Source organism: Populus trichocarpa, chromosome 15, assembly GCF_000002775.5.
Source record: "Populus trichocarpa isolate Nisqually-1 chromosome 15, P.trichocarpa_v4.1, whole genome shotgun sequence".
Lineage (NCBI taxonomy): Eukaryota > Viridiplantae > Streptophyta > Magnoliopsida > Malpighiales > Salicaceae > Populus > Populus trichocarpa.
This window is the reverse complement of record NC_037299.2, coordinates 7,855,595-7,873,692: the sequence shown is the minus strand read 5'-3', so window position 1 is coordinate 7,873,692 and position 18,098 is coordinate 7,855,595. Positions and strand designations below refer to the sequence as shown.

The 18,098-nt window shown below is 33.8% G+C and overlaps 1 protein-coding gene across 1 annotated transcript in view; it reads right to left on the bottom strand.

The window, feature by feature from the left end:
* Positions 1-18,098, bottom strand: part of LOC18105734 (DExH-box ATP-dependent RNA helicase DExH14) — a 36,825-nt gene that overhangs the window by 5,534 nt on the left and 13,193 nt on the right. Inside the window, exons 22-40 of the mRNA XM_024586899.2 lie at positions 10,634-10,846; positions 10,194-10,349; positions 9,878-10,102; positions 9,687-9,788; positions 9,486-9,566; positions 9,309-9,389; positions 8,540-8,743; positions 8,344-8,460; positions 8,091-8,213; positions 7,686-7,775; positions 5,718-5,843; positions 5,553-5,615; positions 4,824-4,912; positions 3,245-3,335; positions 2,120-2,269; positions 1,847-2,038; positions 1,697-1,762; positions 807-962; positions 566-709 (exon numbers count right to left, since the gene is read on the bottom strand). Of these exons, the coding sequence (XP_024442667.2) occupies positions 566-709; positions 807-962; positions 1,697-1,762; positions 1,847-2,038; positions 2,120-2,269; positions 3,245-3,335; positions 4,824-4,912; positions 5,553-5,615; positions 5,718-5,843; positions 7,686-7,775; positions 8,091-8,213; positions 8,344-8,460; positions 8,540-8,743; positions 9,309-9,389; positions 9,486-9,566; positions 9,687-9,788; positions 9,878-10,102; positions 10,194-10,349; positions 10,634-10,846 (2,469 nt within the window). The remainder of the gene's footprint in view (positions 1-565; positions 710-806; positions 963-1,696; positions 1,763-1,846; positions 2,039-2,119; positions 2,270-3,244; positions 3,336-4,823; positions 4,913-5,552; positions 5,616-5,717; positions 5,844-7,685; positions 7,776-8,090; positions 8,214-8,343; positions 8,461-8,539; positions 8,744-9,308; positions 9,390-9,485; positions 9,567-9,686; positions 9,789-9,877; positions 10,103-10,193; positions 10,350-10,633; positions 10,847-18,098) is intronic.

Genomic DNA, 18,098 nt, shown 5'->3' with positions numbered 1-18,098 from the left:
AGTAAAAAAAAAAGTTATATTCGAGCACAGAACAAAATCTCAAGAACTAGGTTTTAGAAGCTAAGAGACTAAAGCTGAACCTCACTAAAACCTCACGGACTTAAAATAATTTTACCCAAGTTTTACAGCACAGGTGAACAATAGGCTTAATTCAAACTCATTTTAATGAATATTGACCACGTAACTTGTTAAATATGCCAACCATTTAGTCATGTAATATCAATATTCCATCTATCTAATACTAATAATAATCTTTTCTGAGAAACGCTACAAAACAAGATATTGAAAAATTTTAACACTTTAATCGCAATCTGGATAACAGAAACTGGTAAAATTTAACTTCCAAAAGCTAATAATAAGATTTCTACATGATGAGAGACTTCCACAGAAATTTTGCAGGTAGGAAAGACCACTGAGTTAAAGTTTTTATATATATATACTTTTTGGACTATTAATAACCTGACTCGTAAATGAAGAGCTGGAGCTGAAAGATCATAATCTAGGAAGGCAAACTCTTATCGGAGTAAATATTTCTTCCTTATATTGAGAATCATCAAAATCATACCAATCTACGGAACAAGTAAGTCCATGTAAGATAATGCATTGCATCCTCTTTGTGGCAAATTGTGCCAGTCACTATCTCTGCATTGATGTGTTCGTGCAATTGCTCCCTCAGACTACTCTCAACTGGAAACGGTTCGTACAAAAACTGAAATTAAAGAACATCAGAGTTAAGCCCAGCTTCCAAAAAGAGTATAATTAAAATTACCATAAAACACATACAAATTACTAATGGTACTCTTAACCTTTTTATAGAAGCTCTTTTTGGGTTCATGAACAAGAATAACAGCTTTGCCATGTTGATCATACTGTGGACGGCCAGCACGACCCATCATTTGCAAGATATCTGTGATTGGAAAATCTACATATCTCTTTGCTTTTCCATCATAATATTCTGTTCCCTGGAAAAGAGATGCACATTTTTTGAAATAAACATCCATAGTTTGCAAAGAAGGAACTTTCCCTGGAGAGTATATAGATATAGATATCTGAATTTGATAATTTAAAAGGCATTCAGGGAATCACAATAAACTGATTAGCAGTCAGAGGTTTATTATTTTGTCATATTTCTTCTCATCCTTTTCTTTTTCTTTTCCTATGACTTTCCATAAAACTACTTTTTACAGTTTGAGTTTGGATGTTGGATGCCAGCATCTTTTTGAAGTTTACACAATACACTACAGAGGGCAAAATGCCTCAACTTTGCTTTTGAACATGGCACACCATTAACAATCAAGCTTATAAAGATTTCTACACCATCACATGATCGATTCAGAAACCAAACAGAACAACAAACTCCACAAGTATTATTTCAGGTTTACATAATGAATGAGGCATGTATGGAAGTATTAATTTCAAGCCACTTAACAACTACTGGTAGAGTTGTGGTGTCTGGTGAAGAGCAAAACGAGCTTGAAATGTTAATGACCCCGAAGCATAAGAAATATTATGACAGATAAATCAAAGGCCAGATAAAATCTTGCCAAATTTACATTTGTGCCAGCATGAGTAATCCAAGTACAGTAATGGTGCAGAGCACGAAAATGGTAAAAAAATCTTCACAAACTAGTGGTGAAGTTCCAATGAAATCTGTAATAATATAACATAAGAGTATATATGCATATTTATGTCTCACCTTGATAATAACTAGATGGGCTGGAAGATTTACACCCCATGCCAGTGTACTAGTACATACCAATACCTGTGAATCAATAGTCTCATTTTCTGTTTGGAGTATGTGCTTACTGGGTATGGAAAAAAAATAGATCATTCAGGTGATAGAAACCTGGATCTTGTTATTTGCAAAAAGTTCCTCAACCAGAGATCTATCTCTTTCATTCAGACCTGCATGGTGCAGCCCAATCCCAAACTGTAAGGTGTGCCTGAGGTTCTGATCAGTGACCTGAGAGAGAACCATCTGCAGCACTTCTTCTGTCATACTGAGGAACTGCCTAGGATGTTCATCTGAAGCTGCAAACTACATAACATAAAAACACAAAGTTTAAAATGTATTGTAATAGGACTACTCAACATGCCATGATGTGATGATGCACTTCACCTGAATAAGGTCAAGAGCAGTGAGCCTTGTCTGGCGACGAGATGAAACAAATATGATAACTGGTTTTGTCGGTGAATGGGTGCATATTGCAGCATAGGCAGGTTTATTCATGCTATTCATCCTTGGGCAGTAATACTTTCCAGGATATCCCTGTCCATAAAAAGCAACTACTTGTCAAATGCAAAATCACTTCCATATCAACAAAAAGATCTACATAAGGTTGAACAATAATTTCTACAATTACAAGTCTTATGGACCAAATGTTAGTACGTACATTTTAGGTAATCTCAGCAAAAACATCCTGATCTAAGAAGTGCAACGAAAGCAACACCAATTTTTCAGATATGTAATATATACACAAAGACCAACTCTAAAACACAGGGTGTACAAAGTGGGCAGCAACAAAAAGAAAAATACAAAGAACAATAAATAAGCAGGCAAAGGTCCAATACCTAAACCTAATGCATCTACCAGAAAAAATAACTCTGGCATAGAAGATTATTAAACCTTATATTGATCTCCAACACCGAGTGGCTACAATACATCTCAGCCAACAATCTAAACTTTACAGCATACCAGGTTGTGTGCTTGCCCACATAATATGATTGTTGCCTCTTCCTGACACCCCTTCCAACTTTTAACACAGCATTTTGTCTGTAAACTGTGGTTTTGCTTCCAATAGGATGTGCCTAAAACAATGTGTGAAAAGTTGAGGAAGAGGCAACAATCTTGTTATGTGGAGAAGCACACCACCTGATATGCTGTATAGTTTAGATTGTTGGCTAAGATGTACTCTAGAGCCACATGGGGTTGGAGATCAATATAAGATTTTATGATTTCCTATTGAAGCAACACTACAGTTTATGGACAAAAATTAGGGCTACAGTTCCTATATCAAGCATCACAACCAATTCATTACAAAACTGACTAAGATAATCAAAAGCTTTGATGACAAAATATTTTTAGCTACCATACAATCGAAAGATGACTGAAGATTGAAAAGGCCCATTTCTTGCATAATCTTCTCTTTCTAATGAAACACTCTTCTTTAAACAAAAGAGAAAAGAAAAGGACATTATTTCAGTTGCAAGATAAATTTCCATGAAAAATACAGCATCTACTTGCCTGGATATGCACTTCAAGAGGCACAGGTCTCACACTTGGCTTGAAATTGAAGAGCCCGATTTCACCAACACCCAACCAATCAGCCAAATCACTAAATAAATAAAGATCATAAGACAAGAATTACAATAAAAAAAAGTTGTCATTAGCATCTTAAATGCACCAAAACCATGGAAGAAAAGGCTACTAAAGCACTGACGATTAGCATTTGTGGAATAGACATCATAGTAGCAATAGAGCAATACAGCTATGTGGTCTTTTTTTCTTTGGAAAACTCAACTAATGACATAATCAATGTGATACAGCTGAGTACACAAGTATCAGAAATTTTAGTAACAAAAAAAAAATAGCAAAACTTTAATGCAGGAACTTCTCAAACTAGTTCCTTCCTATTCCGAAAGTAGATTGATTTGACTAGCATAATGTTTTCATAACCATCCTCAATTCACTTTCAAAACAATAATATAAGATTATGTAAAACTCCTCTTATCCCCTTTCCTCCTGTATATGGCATTGTAAATCTTACTTTTTTCTTATTCTCAGTTAACTTCAATTGCAATTGTAACATGGAAGACACGTTTGCATTGTGAGTTTAGTCTATTTTTCTGTCAAAAAGGAAAAAAGAAATTGTCTATCCATGAGCAATGCACATGAGAAATGTTTTTTGAAATTATATTACATAAAATATTATGCTATAGTAGTTTAAATTTATTTCATCTTTAGTCCTAAAGAAATGAAATTTTATATTAAATTAGGAAACAATAGGATGGACTTTTGGTCAAATTACATATACTTGTACTTCTTAAAAGAGGCGATATTAATAGCATGGAACTCAAATCAGTTAAGCCTCAACACTAAACTATTCTATAAATTGTATAAGCAGGACTACACATCTCTTGATGTCAAATGGTCAATTTCTCATGCCGTTTGGCCTCATTTTTTTTAATGTTATTGAAGAATTAAATTTAAAAGATAGATTACAAATAAAAGAGTAAAAGCAATTACAGATGAAAGGACATTGGCAGAAGTAGAGATGATAATAAATAAATAATAAGTACAAGATTAAAACATATTAAAAAGATTAAAAACCTTAAGAAAATTTCAGAATTGACAACATTTGATGCAGAAAATAATTAGAAGAAAAACTTGAGATATTAGAAACCATGTAAGATGAAGGAATAACCACGCAGACACATGAAGAGTGGAGAAAGAGTATTCATTTTAATTTGGTACTGCATGAATAATATTTGGCATTAGTAATATCCATTGGCATAACTGGTGAATTTCATCACATTTCAATATCAATTCTAATGAACATATTAACAAATTCTTTGAAGATTTTGAGAAAAGGAGGTAAAGGATTATGAAAGGGTATCATTGTTGAGGTTTAATGAATTGATGAAAAAAGACAGGATATTAGTGGGAAAGTAAGATATTTAAACATCAACCCAACATTTTGGACCATTAACAGTAAACAAAAATAGTTGTCTTTATTATAAGACCTCATGCATCTATCAAAGAATAAATCATTGGCAACAATTGGTAAGACTTGGGTGCTTGAGATTGAATCAGATGCACACACCTTGCATTTGCCAAAGCAGTTGAAAGACCTACAAAACGCACCGCGCGCTCTGTTTGTGATGATATGTATCTCATCCTAGAAACAATAACCTGGAAGCAAAAAGTTCAATGTTGTCAAAGGAACAGCAAACAATTTATAGACCAATGAAATAAAATGTAATATCGAGTTGGCTCTAAGCATTTAAACAATTCAATGCCAAGACCTCTTTTTTCAATACTCCCCTCAACTAACCGAATAAATTAACAAATTTTGGCAAAAACACTTCACTTTGAAACCACTTCGAAAGCTGTCACACCAAGGAATTGTCAAAACAACTCAGTTGATCATCAATGGCCTTCTGATTAGAATGCACGCCCATGATAAGATTAAAGTACAATCATGAGAAAAAGAAGTTGCCTAAATCTATCATCCCCTATAAAATTCTGTTGGAACTCGAACCCAAACCCAAACTATCTGCTATCAGTTTGAGCCACCGCTTAACATATGAATTAATCGCAAGTAAAAGAAGAATTAGAACAATTTTTTGAAAAAGTAGTAACTTGACAGAAAACAGGGACAAGTGCAAAAATAAAATAAAATGCTACATAAAACATATGAATAAAATCCAAAAAAAAAAAATTAATCTCGTTCATCAATAGATAACCCTGAAATAATAAATGAGAAGACAAATTCTGAGGTTCTATTACAATAAATGCTCAGGAACAAGAAACAGAAATTTGCCATTAATACCTCAAGGATAGGTCCACGATCAGCTCCCAGTAAATGAATCTCATCTAAGATCACAAGTCCAACCTATCAATGAAATTGAAGCAAATGTCTAATGAGGTTAATAATAATTGAATGAGAAACAACAATTTCATTCAAAAGTAGCAGCCAAATATAACAGAAATGCACCTTCGTTACATAGCTTCTACTATGCCAATTACGACTGATGCCATCCCACTTCTCAGGAGTGGATATAATGATATCAGCTGACAAGAGAGCCATCAAATCAGGAGTATAATCTCCAGTCATTTCAACCTGATGAAAAACATAATCTTAATTCCATAAGCATAGTTAATGTCTAGCAGACACTCACACGCACACAAATAAACAAACACTTGCAGTTACTAGCTTACATGTATACTTGTTTTAAAATAAGACTTGATCACAAAACAAATAAAATATTATATTATTGTTGTTGTAAAATAGAAAATTTTATATTAGGTTTTCTATAAATTTGATAGTATTAGTTAACACCTATAAATTAGAAGTCACTCCTAATTAGGAAATATGATTTGATTTGGCTCCTGATTTCATGTCTTGTATTATTCTTTAAATAGGAACCTTGTACAAACTATTTTGATTCAAGTCAATATAATGATTTCCAGAGTAATTTGTTTTCATAATATCAGAGCAAGGATTTGATCACCCACTATCTTGTTGTTCATCAAATGGTATTCCTAGTGTTTCCTTGGCTCAAATAGATAGTCATCCTTGTGCCTTATCTTCTTGTTCAAATTTTGCTTCTTAGATCATTGATTCAGGTGTATCCGATTATATGACTAGTCATTCCCCCATCCTAATGAGAAAATAAAAATTACAAATGGTAGTTTCTCACCTATTGCAAGAAAAGGGTTAATAACAATTTCTAAGAGTATAAATCTTAAATGTGTCTTCCATGTTCTTAAACTTGCTTGCAATCTTATGTGCATGAGTAAATTAACCAAAGATTGTCACCATCGTGTTATTTTTTTTTATTCTATCTGTATATTTTACGACCGGAGCTCGGAGAAGATGATTGATAGGGCTAGGATGAATGATAGGCTTCACTACCTTAATGACAACTTCTTCGGCAATAAAAAAAAAAAATTGGAGGCTTTAGTAGTATAAGTTCAATGTCTGGTAGTGAACAAATAATGCTTTGACATTTTAGACTTGGACATCCTAGTCTTCTCTATCTTAAACATTTATTTTTTGAGTTTTTTTAAAATTTGAATTGTTTATCTTTTCAATGTGAAAGTTGTCATTTATCAAAAAGTTATCGTGCTACATATCCTTCAAGATCCTATCGTGCTTCAAAACCATTTTATTTAATTCATAGTCATGGGGTCCTTCAAAGATCACTACTGTATCTTAAAAAAATGGTTTTACATTCATAGATGATCACACAATATTATGTTCAGTGTAAAACTATCTTTTCATGCTACATGAACACAATTTGATTTGCGAATAAGAGTTTTTTGTTGCATACTCTTTGTTCACATACAAACAAATTCCAATCTAAACTTAATCCTAGAATTAAAAAATGTGTTTTCATTGGATATGCCCCAAACAAAAGAGGGTACAAATGTTACACTTTGACTACTTGATCAGCTAGCAGGCCATGGAAGATATCTTTAAGCTAGCTTGAAAGGGAGTGTTGTAAAATAGAAAATTCTATATTAGGTTGTCTATAAATTTGGTAGTATTAGTCAACTCCTATAAATTAAGGATATATGATTTGATTTAATTTCTGATTTCTATTCTCCTTTAAATAGAAACCTTTTACAGACTATTTTGATTCACATCTCCAGAAAATACTGTCTTTAATTTCTTTAAAATTTATTTTGAAGAAAATAAAATTTTAATATTTTAAATAACTTAATAGTATCAATACACCATTAGGTCACTTATAATTACATGTTATAGAGATCATTTAGGAAAATATTTGAGTTTGTGCATAGTATTAGTATATTAACATGTCTCTTGTTAAGTCACCTACGCTAAGGATATTTTTTCCAAGGACAAATTATTTTGAATATAATAGCGAGTGAAGAATTTTTGTGGCTTCATGCTTTGATATATAGTATATTTATAAAGCAAGTGAATAAATGTTCTCACCATCTGTTTCCCAAGCTGAGAGACAAGATGCTTTCTCCAATCATTCATTCTTTCTCGAACAATAGCCTTCAGAGGTGCTATGTAAATAACCTGCATTTAGAGAAATAACTAAACATACTGCATTCCAGGGTAAAAAAACACTTAAAAAATCTTCCAAATAATGGATCAATTGGTATAACAAGAAACCTATTGTTATTTTCAGAGCATAATTAAATCCAACAAGGACCTTATTCTCCTGTTCTTTAACAAAATATTGGTCATAGTGGTTTGCGCTTCCAGAACATACCAAAAAGCAACGCACATTTAGCTGGAAACAGCCCTTGTCCTCTTAGTTTTGCATTTTTCTCAATAACTTATGTTTGCACATAATGTCTTTTGCATTGCAAAAATTGTGAAAAATAGTACCTTCATGTCAGGCTGTGTACTAAAGAGGCGAAGCATAGCAAGTTCAGCAGCTATTGTTTTCCCACTTCCAGTGGGAGCTCCTAACAGAACATTATTGTCAGAGTGATACAGAATATGAAAGATCTGCAACTCACAAACAAAAGCATCAAATCACAACTGCAGAATACTTTTCATAAGGTCAAAAGTGATGAACAGTTTAAAATAGCTAAAACCATGAAATAAACCAACAAAAATTATATATAATGGACTACACCTGCGTTTGTATAGGATTGAAATGAGAAAAGCTGTACAAGGCTTCATAAGTGTTGTTCCCAAGTGAAGTTACAGGAAGCGGTTTCAAATCTAGAAGTTCTGTATGTGAAGTACGAGCCTGGACAGACAGAATTTGGTAAGAGAAGAAAATTGCCATAAAGAAATGTTCAAACGATCATCTAATGTACAATGAGTACCTCTGGTAGCGCGAGATTATGGAAAGATATAGTGTAGAAAGATTCAGCATGCAACCAAGAATCAGAAACAGCACGAATGTAATATTGTGGGGGATGTGGTTCAAAAATTGGCACAGTGAAGGATAGCTTGTGAGGTTCCCCACGAATCATCCGCTTTGTCAGAGTTAAAAGCTCAGAATGATAGATGTGGTCATTCTCAGAATCCTGTTTGAATAGTTAATTAGGCCTCAGTTACATATGAAAAAAACTGTGCATCTCATTAGAGACAATGTCAAAGTTGCACTCATTAGAAACAATGTCAAAGTTAAAAAAGACTAGTCAAATCATGACCTCTCAACACAGGAAATTGCAATGCATACCCAGTAAAGGAGAACTTCTGTAAGTCCAAAATTTAAATCAATCATCATGTGATAGTGCAGTCGTGAGCTCAATAAGTGAGTATAACAAGCCTGTTTACCAACATTTTCTACACCCAATCTTGCAATTACAAGAGAGTAAAACGCACCAAGTAATATTTCTCTATGGAGAAATTACCGATAGAATTTTAATTTTTAAAAAAATTGATTAGAAACTAAGTTGCCAAATAAATATTTGAGATGGCATAGTTACTGAAATTTAGAGTTAAAAGGTTTTACACTTCCAGTTCAAAATGCATATTAGTAGACAAGAATTTATCCTTAAAGCCCCTTCCAGTTTTAGAGTGAAGCAAATCATCAAAATTTTATCCTCTAACTACATAGGAATCACATTGGGAGATATACAACAACACCTCAACAAGAATCCACCAACGTTGAGCAGCACCATGGAAACGATCTTTCCATATGAATTCTGGAATTATGAGCAAATCCAGCTGCATATTGAAATTAAGCATCATAATGATGTATCCATATTGATAGAATGGAATCTATAATCCTGGAGATATATGGAAGCAATTGACTATAATTACCTTCAATACTGTTCTGGTGATTGGACTAACAGTTGCTGATAACTGGATCCTTGGGAAGTATCCCAAATATTGCTTAACCAACTTCCAGTGTTCACCAATCCCCAAAAAATAACAAAATAATAATAAATTATATAATTAAAGTCAGTATTATTTCTGCCAACACAAAACAATATAGAACATCACTCCATACAAAAAGATTACCCTTCCTCCAGGAGCATAACGAATAAGTGTTCCGATATCCTTTTCTTCCATCTCTTGCAGATGATCTAAGTCAGATCCTCGTTCTTCTAGCTTCCGCAATATCTGGACCAGGTACAAAGTGATGTCAAACAACGGTCACCACAGGTGCATTTTGGGGATAAAAAACGTAAATCAAAGTTCAGTAGGCAAACTTCTGCTGAAAGATCCTTGTCAAATTGTCTAAGTGGATGTTGATGAGGCCAGATTTGGCGATCTACAGCCTTGCAGTATTCCAACATGAATAAAGACATCTCACTCCAGCCTCTGCGCAAACAAATCTCAAACAATGCCCGCATGATACGGGCCAAGCTTGCACTGATATACGAAGCATCAGAAACCAGTGAAAAGGTATCAATCGAGCCACGAGATATGTACAACTGCAAGTTGACATAAACAAAACAAGAGTCAGATAGAATAGTTTCTTAAACTATGGTAGGGACAATTAATTACACAAGAAAAGCTAAAAACCTGAATAAGAATTGAAATTTTCCCATGCTTGTTTGAAGGACCACCCCTAACTTCTAAAGGGCATGATGAACGCAACAACATCTCCAGCTCATTTTGCTCCTCTTCTCGAACAACAATATTCTCAAATTCAGAAGAATGGGCAACCATGTCAATAACCTACCACAGGAGCAAAGCAACATAAAGGTTGTTAAATAAGATGATGGAAAGGAAAAGGCAAATAGTAATTAGAGATCAGAGATTAGAGAGATGGTATCACAGTCCAGTGCAACTGAAAATACTGACTTAACATATAATCACTAAATAACTCATTACTAGGAAACCTTGTGCACCAAAAATTCTGACAGCTTTTTTTCACAAAACTCAAGAGAAAATAAAAAAGAACCATAACATTTTGTAAACTGATGTTACACATAGTGAAACCATGGATAGTAAAAAATAACCTCGCTATCATTCATGTGGCGCCTCAATAATTCATTGTAAGTTTCAACGCTAGAATATTGTATATAAAAGTGGCTTGCAATGCGACCAAGCTCTGTGCAGTAAAAATTGCCACTTTTCTCATCAAACCGCATCATTTTAGCTTTGTCAAGTGCACGTGCAGCATCTGTTACAAGAGCTCTCTGCTTTAAACTCAACGAAGGGTCTTCAATGACCTAAAAGCACATAAAGATTCTTCACATAAGCGTCATGTGGAAAACAAAGTATAACAAGGACATCTTTTAGATTCAAGACCATTCAAGTTCATGCTCTATCAAGGACATGGAAGTAAAACAAACAAATAAACTTACATGCATGCATGAGTCCATGCATACATTAATGCAAAAGTTCAGTTTGAGCAAAGTCTCGGAGTAGACAAGAGAATCAAATCATGAGGTTACAGTAGTGATTGAACATTAGGGAACTATCACAAGCAAATTCATAATATTTGTGGCTATCATGAGTGTGAATATTAGCAATTTCTAGCAATATTGTCTTTAATGCCAAATTTCTCAATCATTTCAGTAGAAAGGGATGATGCTTATGCTCTCAACCTAATTAAGAAGGATCATAATTTCAAACAATTGTAACAAGTATTACAGTGTTTTTGGTACCACATAAACTTGAAGATCCAAACAATATTTTGTAAAAGCATTGAGAATTTAACCTTATATCTTCAAATCAAGAGATGAATCTTGATTTTTTAATCAAAATGTGCATGACTGTGGTTTGAAGTGCAATTCAATCTTATGCAAGATCTTCAATTACAGCACCTAACTACTAAGTTTTACAAGCAATAAAAGAAATGATAGGTTAGGAAATGGAAAATTGGCTTTAGGTGGCTATTGTGGTGTCTTTAGCTTACAGTTATGGTTTGGGCGAGTAACAACAATGAACTAAGGATCAAGTAAGCTAAAAGGGAGAAAACAAACCTAGCATCACCCTAGGGCTCCTACAAATCTGAAGTGGGGAAAGTTCTTCAATATTCTTGGCATAATAATGTTTATTGCATTATTTTATTAATGGTTAAGATTTTTAGGTTTTGAGGGGTTTAAGAAGAGTTCAAAATGCAGTTTGGTAAATCAAGCATAACTTTTAATCCGACCATTGGATCGAGCTAAAATTTTAATAGAAAATTCTGAAGGATCTTTTTCCTATTGTGTTAAAATTTCAAAATGATCAGAGATCAGAAAAGCATTCAAATAAGGCTTGGAATTTACTATGCAGGATTGTCTTTATTTACTTTGTTGTAATTGGATTCTTTTTTTCTAATTTTAATTTAATTATTATTTTACTATTTAGAAATCTTAATACTAGATGGATTCTATTAGTTAGGTAAGTTTTAATTAGTATTTATTTTTTATAAAGAATTTTAGTTTTAACTAGGAATCCTTTCATATAAAGGATTTTAGGTCTAATTAATATAAATAGAAATATTTAGTTTATTTTGAGATTCAAACTATTCAGATTTCTAATAAAATACTAGAGTTTTCTCTAGATTTCTTTACAGCTTAGGTCAGTAACATTGAAAACTGTAACTTTTATCCACATTATACGCCACGTTTATCCACGTTATACGCCACGTCAAAATCACTCCTAAGAATTCTAAGACATCACACCTAAGATAAGATGCATCACACATCTAAACGGCTGAAATCTTAATTTAGTTTCACTAAAAACCATCCTCTCAAGTGGGATTACAAAAAATATAATTTGGCTACTAAAGTGGTGCCTATGAAGGTGCACAATAGCAAGTGCTAGTTGGCAGGTCACTTCCATAATGCTAAAGAAGTTGACTAATCTACTTCCTAAAATTATAAGATTACCCCTAACAAAACAAAAATTACAAAGCTGCCCCTGGCAATTAAAACACCCAAAATATGTTGTGTTATCTATTAAAGAGTCTAGATTAGCTCCAATTAGGATGAAGGCAAATCGAAAAACTTGTAGGATTCGATTTCCCTCTTGTTCTATAAACTTTCTAGATGTTATTTGCACCATCTATCCCTATCTTGAGAAAACTTGACTCTAGAGAGTTAAATGACTTGTATCGTCCATAAAATCATGGTCTAGGCATTGAAACTCCACATCAGAAATCAAGTAGATTCAAATAATAGTTTGTTCTTCCATTTCACCAAATATTTTTTGTCGTAACATATACGAGTTGAAACAATACTATTGTCCACAATGTGTTCAATTTCTTCTTGAATTATGGGAACTGGGGTTGGAGTGTTGGAGCATCTATGGAAGAAGTATCTATATGTCCTAGGTAAAGAGTGAGGTCTTCAATGTTGAAGATGTTACTCGTACCAATATCTTCAGGTAGGTCCAAAACAGAAGCATTAGAGCTAATCTTCTGTAAAATCTTATAAGGGCCCATATTCCTATATTGAAGTTTCTTGTATTTGCTAGTTGGAAAGCCTCCTAGCCAAATGTGCACCATAACTTGATCTCCAGCTTCAAATTTAGCATGTCGACAATGCAAATCCACTCGGTTATTGTACCCCTTATTGCTTGAAGCAATTTTTAAATGTACATCGGCATGTATGCCAAGAATATGCTCCGCAAATGAATTTTCTTCAGCACTAGTACCGGCTGAAACAGGTAATGGTACCAAGTCAATTGGCTTTCTTGGCTGTAAACCCAATACAACTTCAAATGTGCTACAGCCAAAGTGCGATTAATGAATCTATTGTATTTGAATTTTGCAATAGGTAGCATCAAGTCCCTCCCATATAGTTATTCTGTGACCTCAGTTTGTCCATCTAAAGAAGAATGGCAGCTAAGAATTTCAATTGTGTTTATACTAATTGCCATAAGGTTCTCCAAAAGTAGCTTGTAAACTTTTCATCTGGGACAACAGTTAGAGAAAGCCCATGAAGGTTGACCACTTCTTAGAAGAACAATTTTGCAACATGAACCGCATCAGTTCAGTTGTTTAAAGAATGTGTTTGTTTTTTTGGTTCAAACTGTTGTTCAAAGTGTTTTTCACCTGAAAAAACATCAAATTGATACTTTTTTTGGTGTTTTGATGTGCCAATATCAAAAAAAAATTAAAAAATATCAAAAACATTTAAAAAACATGAAATAATTTCATTTTAATACATTTTCAATTGAAAAGCATTTTGCACCGCTTTACCAAACACTCACTTGGAATAAGAGATGAAATGTGTCATTTTTTAGAAGTGATCGATGAGTACAAAATAAGAGTCATGCCTTTGAATTGTTCTTGGCAATCCAAGAACAAAGTCCATGCTTAGATCTTGCCAAAAGTTTATGTGAAATAGAAAAAGGCATGTAAAGACCAATATTCTTCTTACTTTTAGCCAATTGGCAAGTTTGGCATTGGATTGCCAGCTTGGCAGCATCATGCTTTAAGCTTGGTCCGCAAAACCTCTCTTCAACCATTGTTATTGTTTTTTTACTCCCAAAAAAAACTCTCTATTGTTCTCAAACATAAATATGCTAGATTGGTGGCACGCACTACATCCCAGGTCAGGCAAATGTTTTCTCAACATAAAAAAAATAATGCCCCGGCGACGCTAGTATTTTTAAAGAAGCAAGAAAAATCCAAGACTCGGCCATTAACTTGATTGGATTCCATAAATTCAGTTAATTTAATAACATAATTATAAAAAAAAAGGCAACGACAGCAAATAAACCGAAATTAAAAAAAAAAATATCAACTCAAAAAAATAACACTTGACAATATTACAAAAATATATCCTCAATACTTTTAAATAGTCCCTCGATGATCACATTTGATAAAGAAGCAAAAATTAAAAGAAAAGATGATTACAAAATAGACATTAACCTTCGAGTTGAATGAATGTTAGAGGAAAAAATTTATAAAAAGATCAAATTAAAAAAAGGACAAAAAAAACAGATCCAAGTCCATGCAAGTCAGGCTACCAAATTCGTGACATGGTCGTGAGACCTGGATATCCCGATAAAAAACAAATTGAATAAAATTATGAAACTTAATTCTCAAACAATCCAATGTTGAACGGCAAAATTGGAATAAAAAATCAATTTTAGGAAAAAAGCAATGAAAAAAATACTTGAATCAACCCGAATTAACCAGCAAAACTCATGACCTAAGAAAGGAGATTAGTATAATCCCATATAAAGAAAACTGAAAAAAATTACAAAGCTCAATCCTCAACCATCCAAATGTTGAATGATGAAATTTAAAAAAAAATGTCAACTTTAAAAAATGAGCTAAAAAGGACCGAAATCAATTTGGGCTAATCATTGAAACCCGTGACCCAATCATAAGGTCATGACTAACTCCATAGAGGTCCAACCCAAAAAAATCACGAAGCTAAATTCTCAATCAACTGGAAAAAAAAATCAAAAAATAATCTAAAAAACAAATATCAATTAAAAAATAACCAAATTTGATAAAATAAAAAGAAACCAAATGTTAAGAGATGAAATTGAAAAAAAAGCAATTAAAGATTAAAAAAAAAAAAAGCAATCAAAAGAATAAATATTAAATTTGGTATAAAAAATAAATAAAACCAAATGCTGCAAGCTGAAATTGAAAAAAAAATCAATCAAAAAAAGAATTCAAAAGAAAACAAATAACAATAAAAATAATGAAGACCAAATTTAATACAAAAACAAAATGACAAGACTCCTTTTAATTTTGGCGACCTAACTCGAATCCCGAGAAGAGAGAGAAGAGGGAAAAGAAGAAACCAAGGTCGTCAAAGCCCCTCAACTGACACGCACTGAACAACCCGGGATAGCGCGGTGTGCCGCTTCCATACCACTACTAAAGCCAGCATTTGGCTGCCTATAGAATAGTAGTGAATTTATATACTTGTACATATAGTGAGACATGTCTCATCTATCCCACTGTCTCCATCTCTGTCTCTTTTTATCTCAAACGCTACCTTAACAAAATGTCCATCTTGGAGAGAGAAGTCTTTGCATTCCTGCTCGTGTCTCAGTATATATAGTGTTGAAATCCTTGCATCTAGAGTACTCATTCTTCAAATGCTCAAAGCCCACAACCTTCATTGCCATAATGGTAGCCAAAAATAACACTCAACTAAGAGCATCAACATTTTTATTTTCAGTTCTAGCCTTCTATTTGATTAAGAAGGTATAGGCTTGTAGAAATTCAACCCATTTTTCATGTCTTGGGTTCAATTTTCTTTGGTTATTGATGTACTCGAGAGCCTTATGGTCAAAATTGAGAACAAACTCCTTGTGAATGAGATAATATGACCAATAGGGTAACATTTGCACCATTGCATCAAATTTTGTCGTAGGTGGAGTATTTTTGTTTGACATTATATAGCTTTTCACTAAGTTTATTGAATGACCTTCTTGAGAAAGTACACCACCAATTCCATGGGAAGCATCACAAGAAACTTTAAATACTTTAGAGAAATCAAGCAGCTTTAAAACTGGAACCTTATCATTTTTGTTTTGACTTCTTCAAAGGTTTTTGAAGTTGTCTTTATCAAAACAAAGTTTCCTTTCTTCATGCAAACAGTTATTGGAGCCATTCTAGTGCTGAAATTTTGAACAAACCCTCATAAAATGTTGTTAGCCCATGAAAACTCCTCACCTAATGTAAAGTAGTAGGGATAGGATAGTCAAAAATAGCTTTAACCTCCTCTGGATTTGCTTCTTGACACAATGAAACCTAAAAATACAGCTCTCGGGAGCTCATGAAGGAGCCCTTCTTCATGTTGATAAAAATTTCTTGTTGTAAAACTTTCATGACTTTTTGGAGGTGGAAAAGGTGATCCGCTTTAGACTTGTTATAAACCAATATACCATCAAAGTAAACAACTAGAAATTTGCTAAGAAAAGGGTGAATTACCTTTGTCATCATTCATATGAAGGTGCTTGGTGCATTGCATGAGCTAAAAGGCATGACCAACCACTCATATAGGCCATCCTTTGTCTTAAATAGTGTTTTCCACTCATCCCAAGGGCTTACATATATATGACAATAACCGTTGTTAAGATCTAGCTTAGAAAATATGGTAGCTCCACTCATCATGTCATCAAGCCTTGGGATTGTCAAGCAGTATTTGATAGTTATCTTATTGATTGCATGACCATCCACACACATACATAAATTGACTTGGTGCCTTCATTTAGCTTGCTTGGCCCTCTTGATTTCAGTGCTCATATGATGAAGAGTGATTTTCCTTACCATTGCAATTGAAATGGTAAGTGTTCTCTCCTCCACAGTGAGACAGAGAACGATCATAAAGTCATTGGTGACCCAAGAGTATGTGTGTGACATTCATAGGAACTATAACACCAAATAGAATCCTTATACTAATCATAAGATTTAGAAACCAAACACTCGGTTACTAGTATAATGGTGTTATCAATCCATGCTACTTGATATGGTTGTGGATGGGGTTTTGTGGGAAGTTTTACTCTTCCCACAGTAGGGGCAGAAACAACATTCATACAACTTCCCCCATCAATGACAAGCTTGTGTAACTCTTTCCCTAACATTTGAAAAATTGCAGTTGTTCTCCAATCTTCCTTTCCATGTTTATGAGTAGCTAGTATACATCTCACTACCATAGTAAGAGAAGTATCTACATCCAAATCAGCTAAATCATCATCATTATACACCAAGTCTTCTCTATTTTCTTCTCCCTCAACATCTTGATTCAGTTCTTCATGCTCCCCTCCAATATGCAAGTTGGCTTTAGTGGAACATTGATATCCCATATGGCCCTTACCTCCACACTTGAAATAAGCGTCTTGATCATTGGGCTTCTTAGGTGCTTCTATCAATGGCCTCTTCCCTCTAGGATCATAAGGCTGATTAGAAGTTGTAGGATTTGTCCGAAAAGTTCTGCAATTATCTTTGACCCTTGGCATTATTGAATCCCTTGGTTAAGGCTGCAATTTCCTGGTAATTGGCACTTTCAAGTATTCTTCCATGTCTAGTGCCACTTGAAATGCATGTTATGCCATATAGTGGTTGTTGAAGTAGTTCTCTTCTCCAGTCAGCCCTTCAACCTTGTCAATGTGAGACGAGAATCTTCAATAATTTGACTCTGCGTCTTCAGTTCATCAAATTTCTGCATATACACTACAACTGAAATGCTGCCATGTTTTGAATTGACAAGTTGTTTGCAATTCTTGTCATGGAATCAGAAGGGAAGTACTTTTCTTGAAGTTTTGCCTTCATTTCTTGCCAAGTGCCAATTGGTGGCTGCCCTAGATATCACCTTCAATACCAGTCCACCACACTTTTGCTAAGCCTACTAACTTCATCTTAGCAAAGCTTAAACACGTCTCTCATCAGATATCTCATACCAATCAAAATACTCCTCAATTGCAAATAACCAATTAGAGAAGGTTGTAGTGTCAAGTCTACCATCAAAATCTGTAAAATTCAACTCTCACCCTTCTTTGTGATGTCTCCAGCCATAT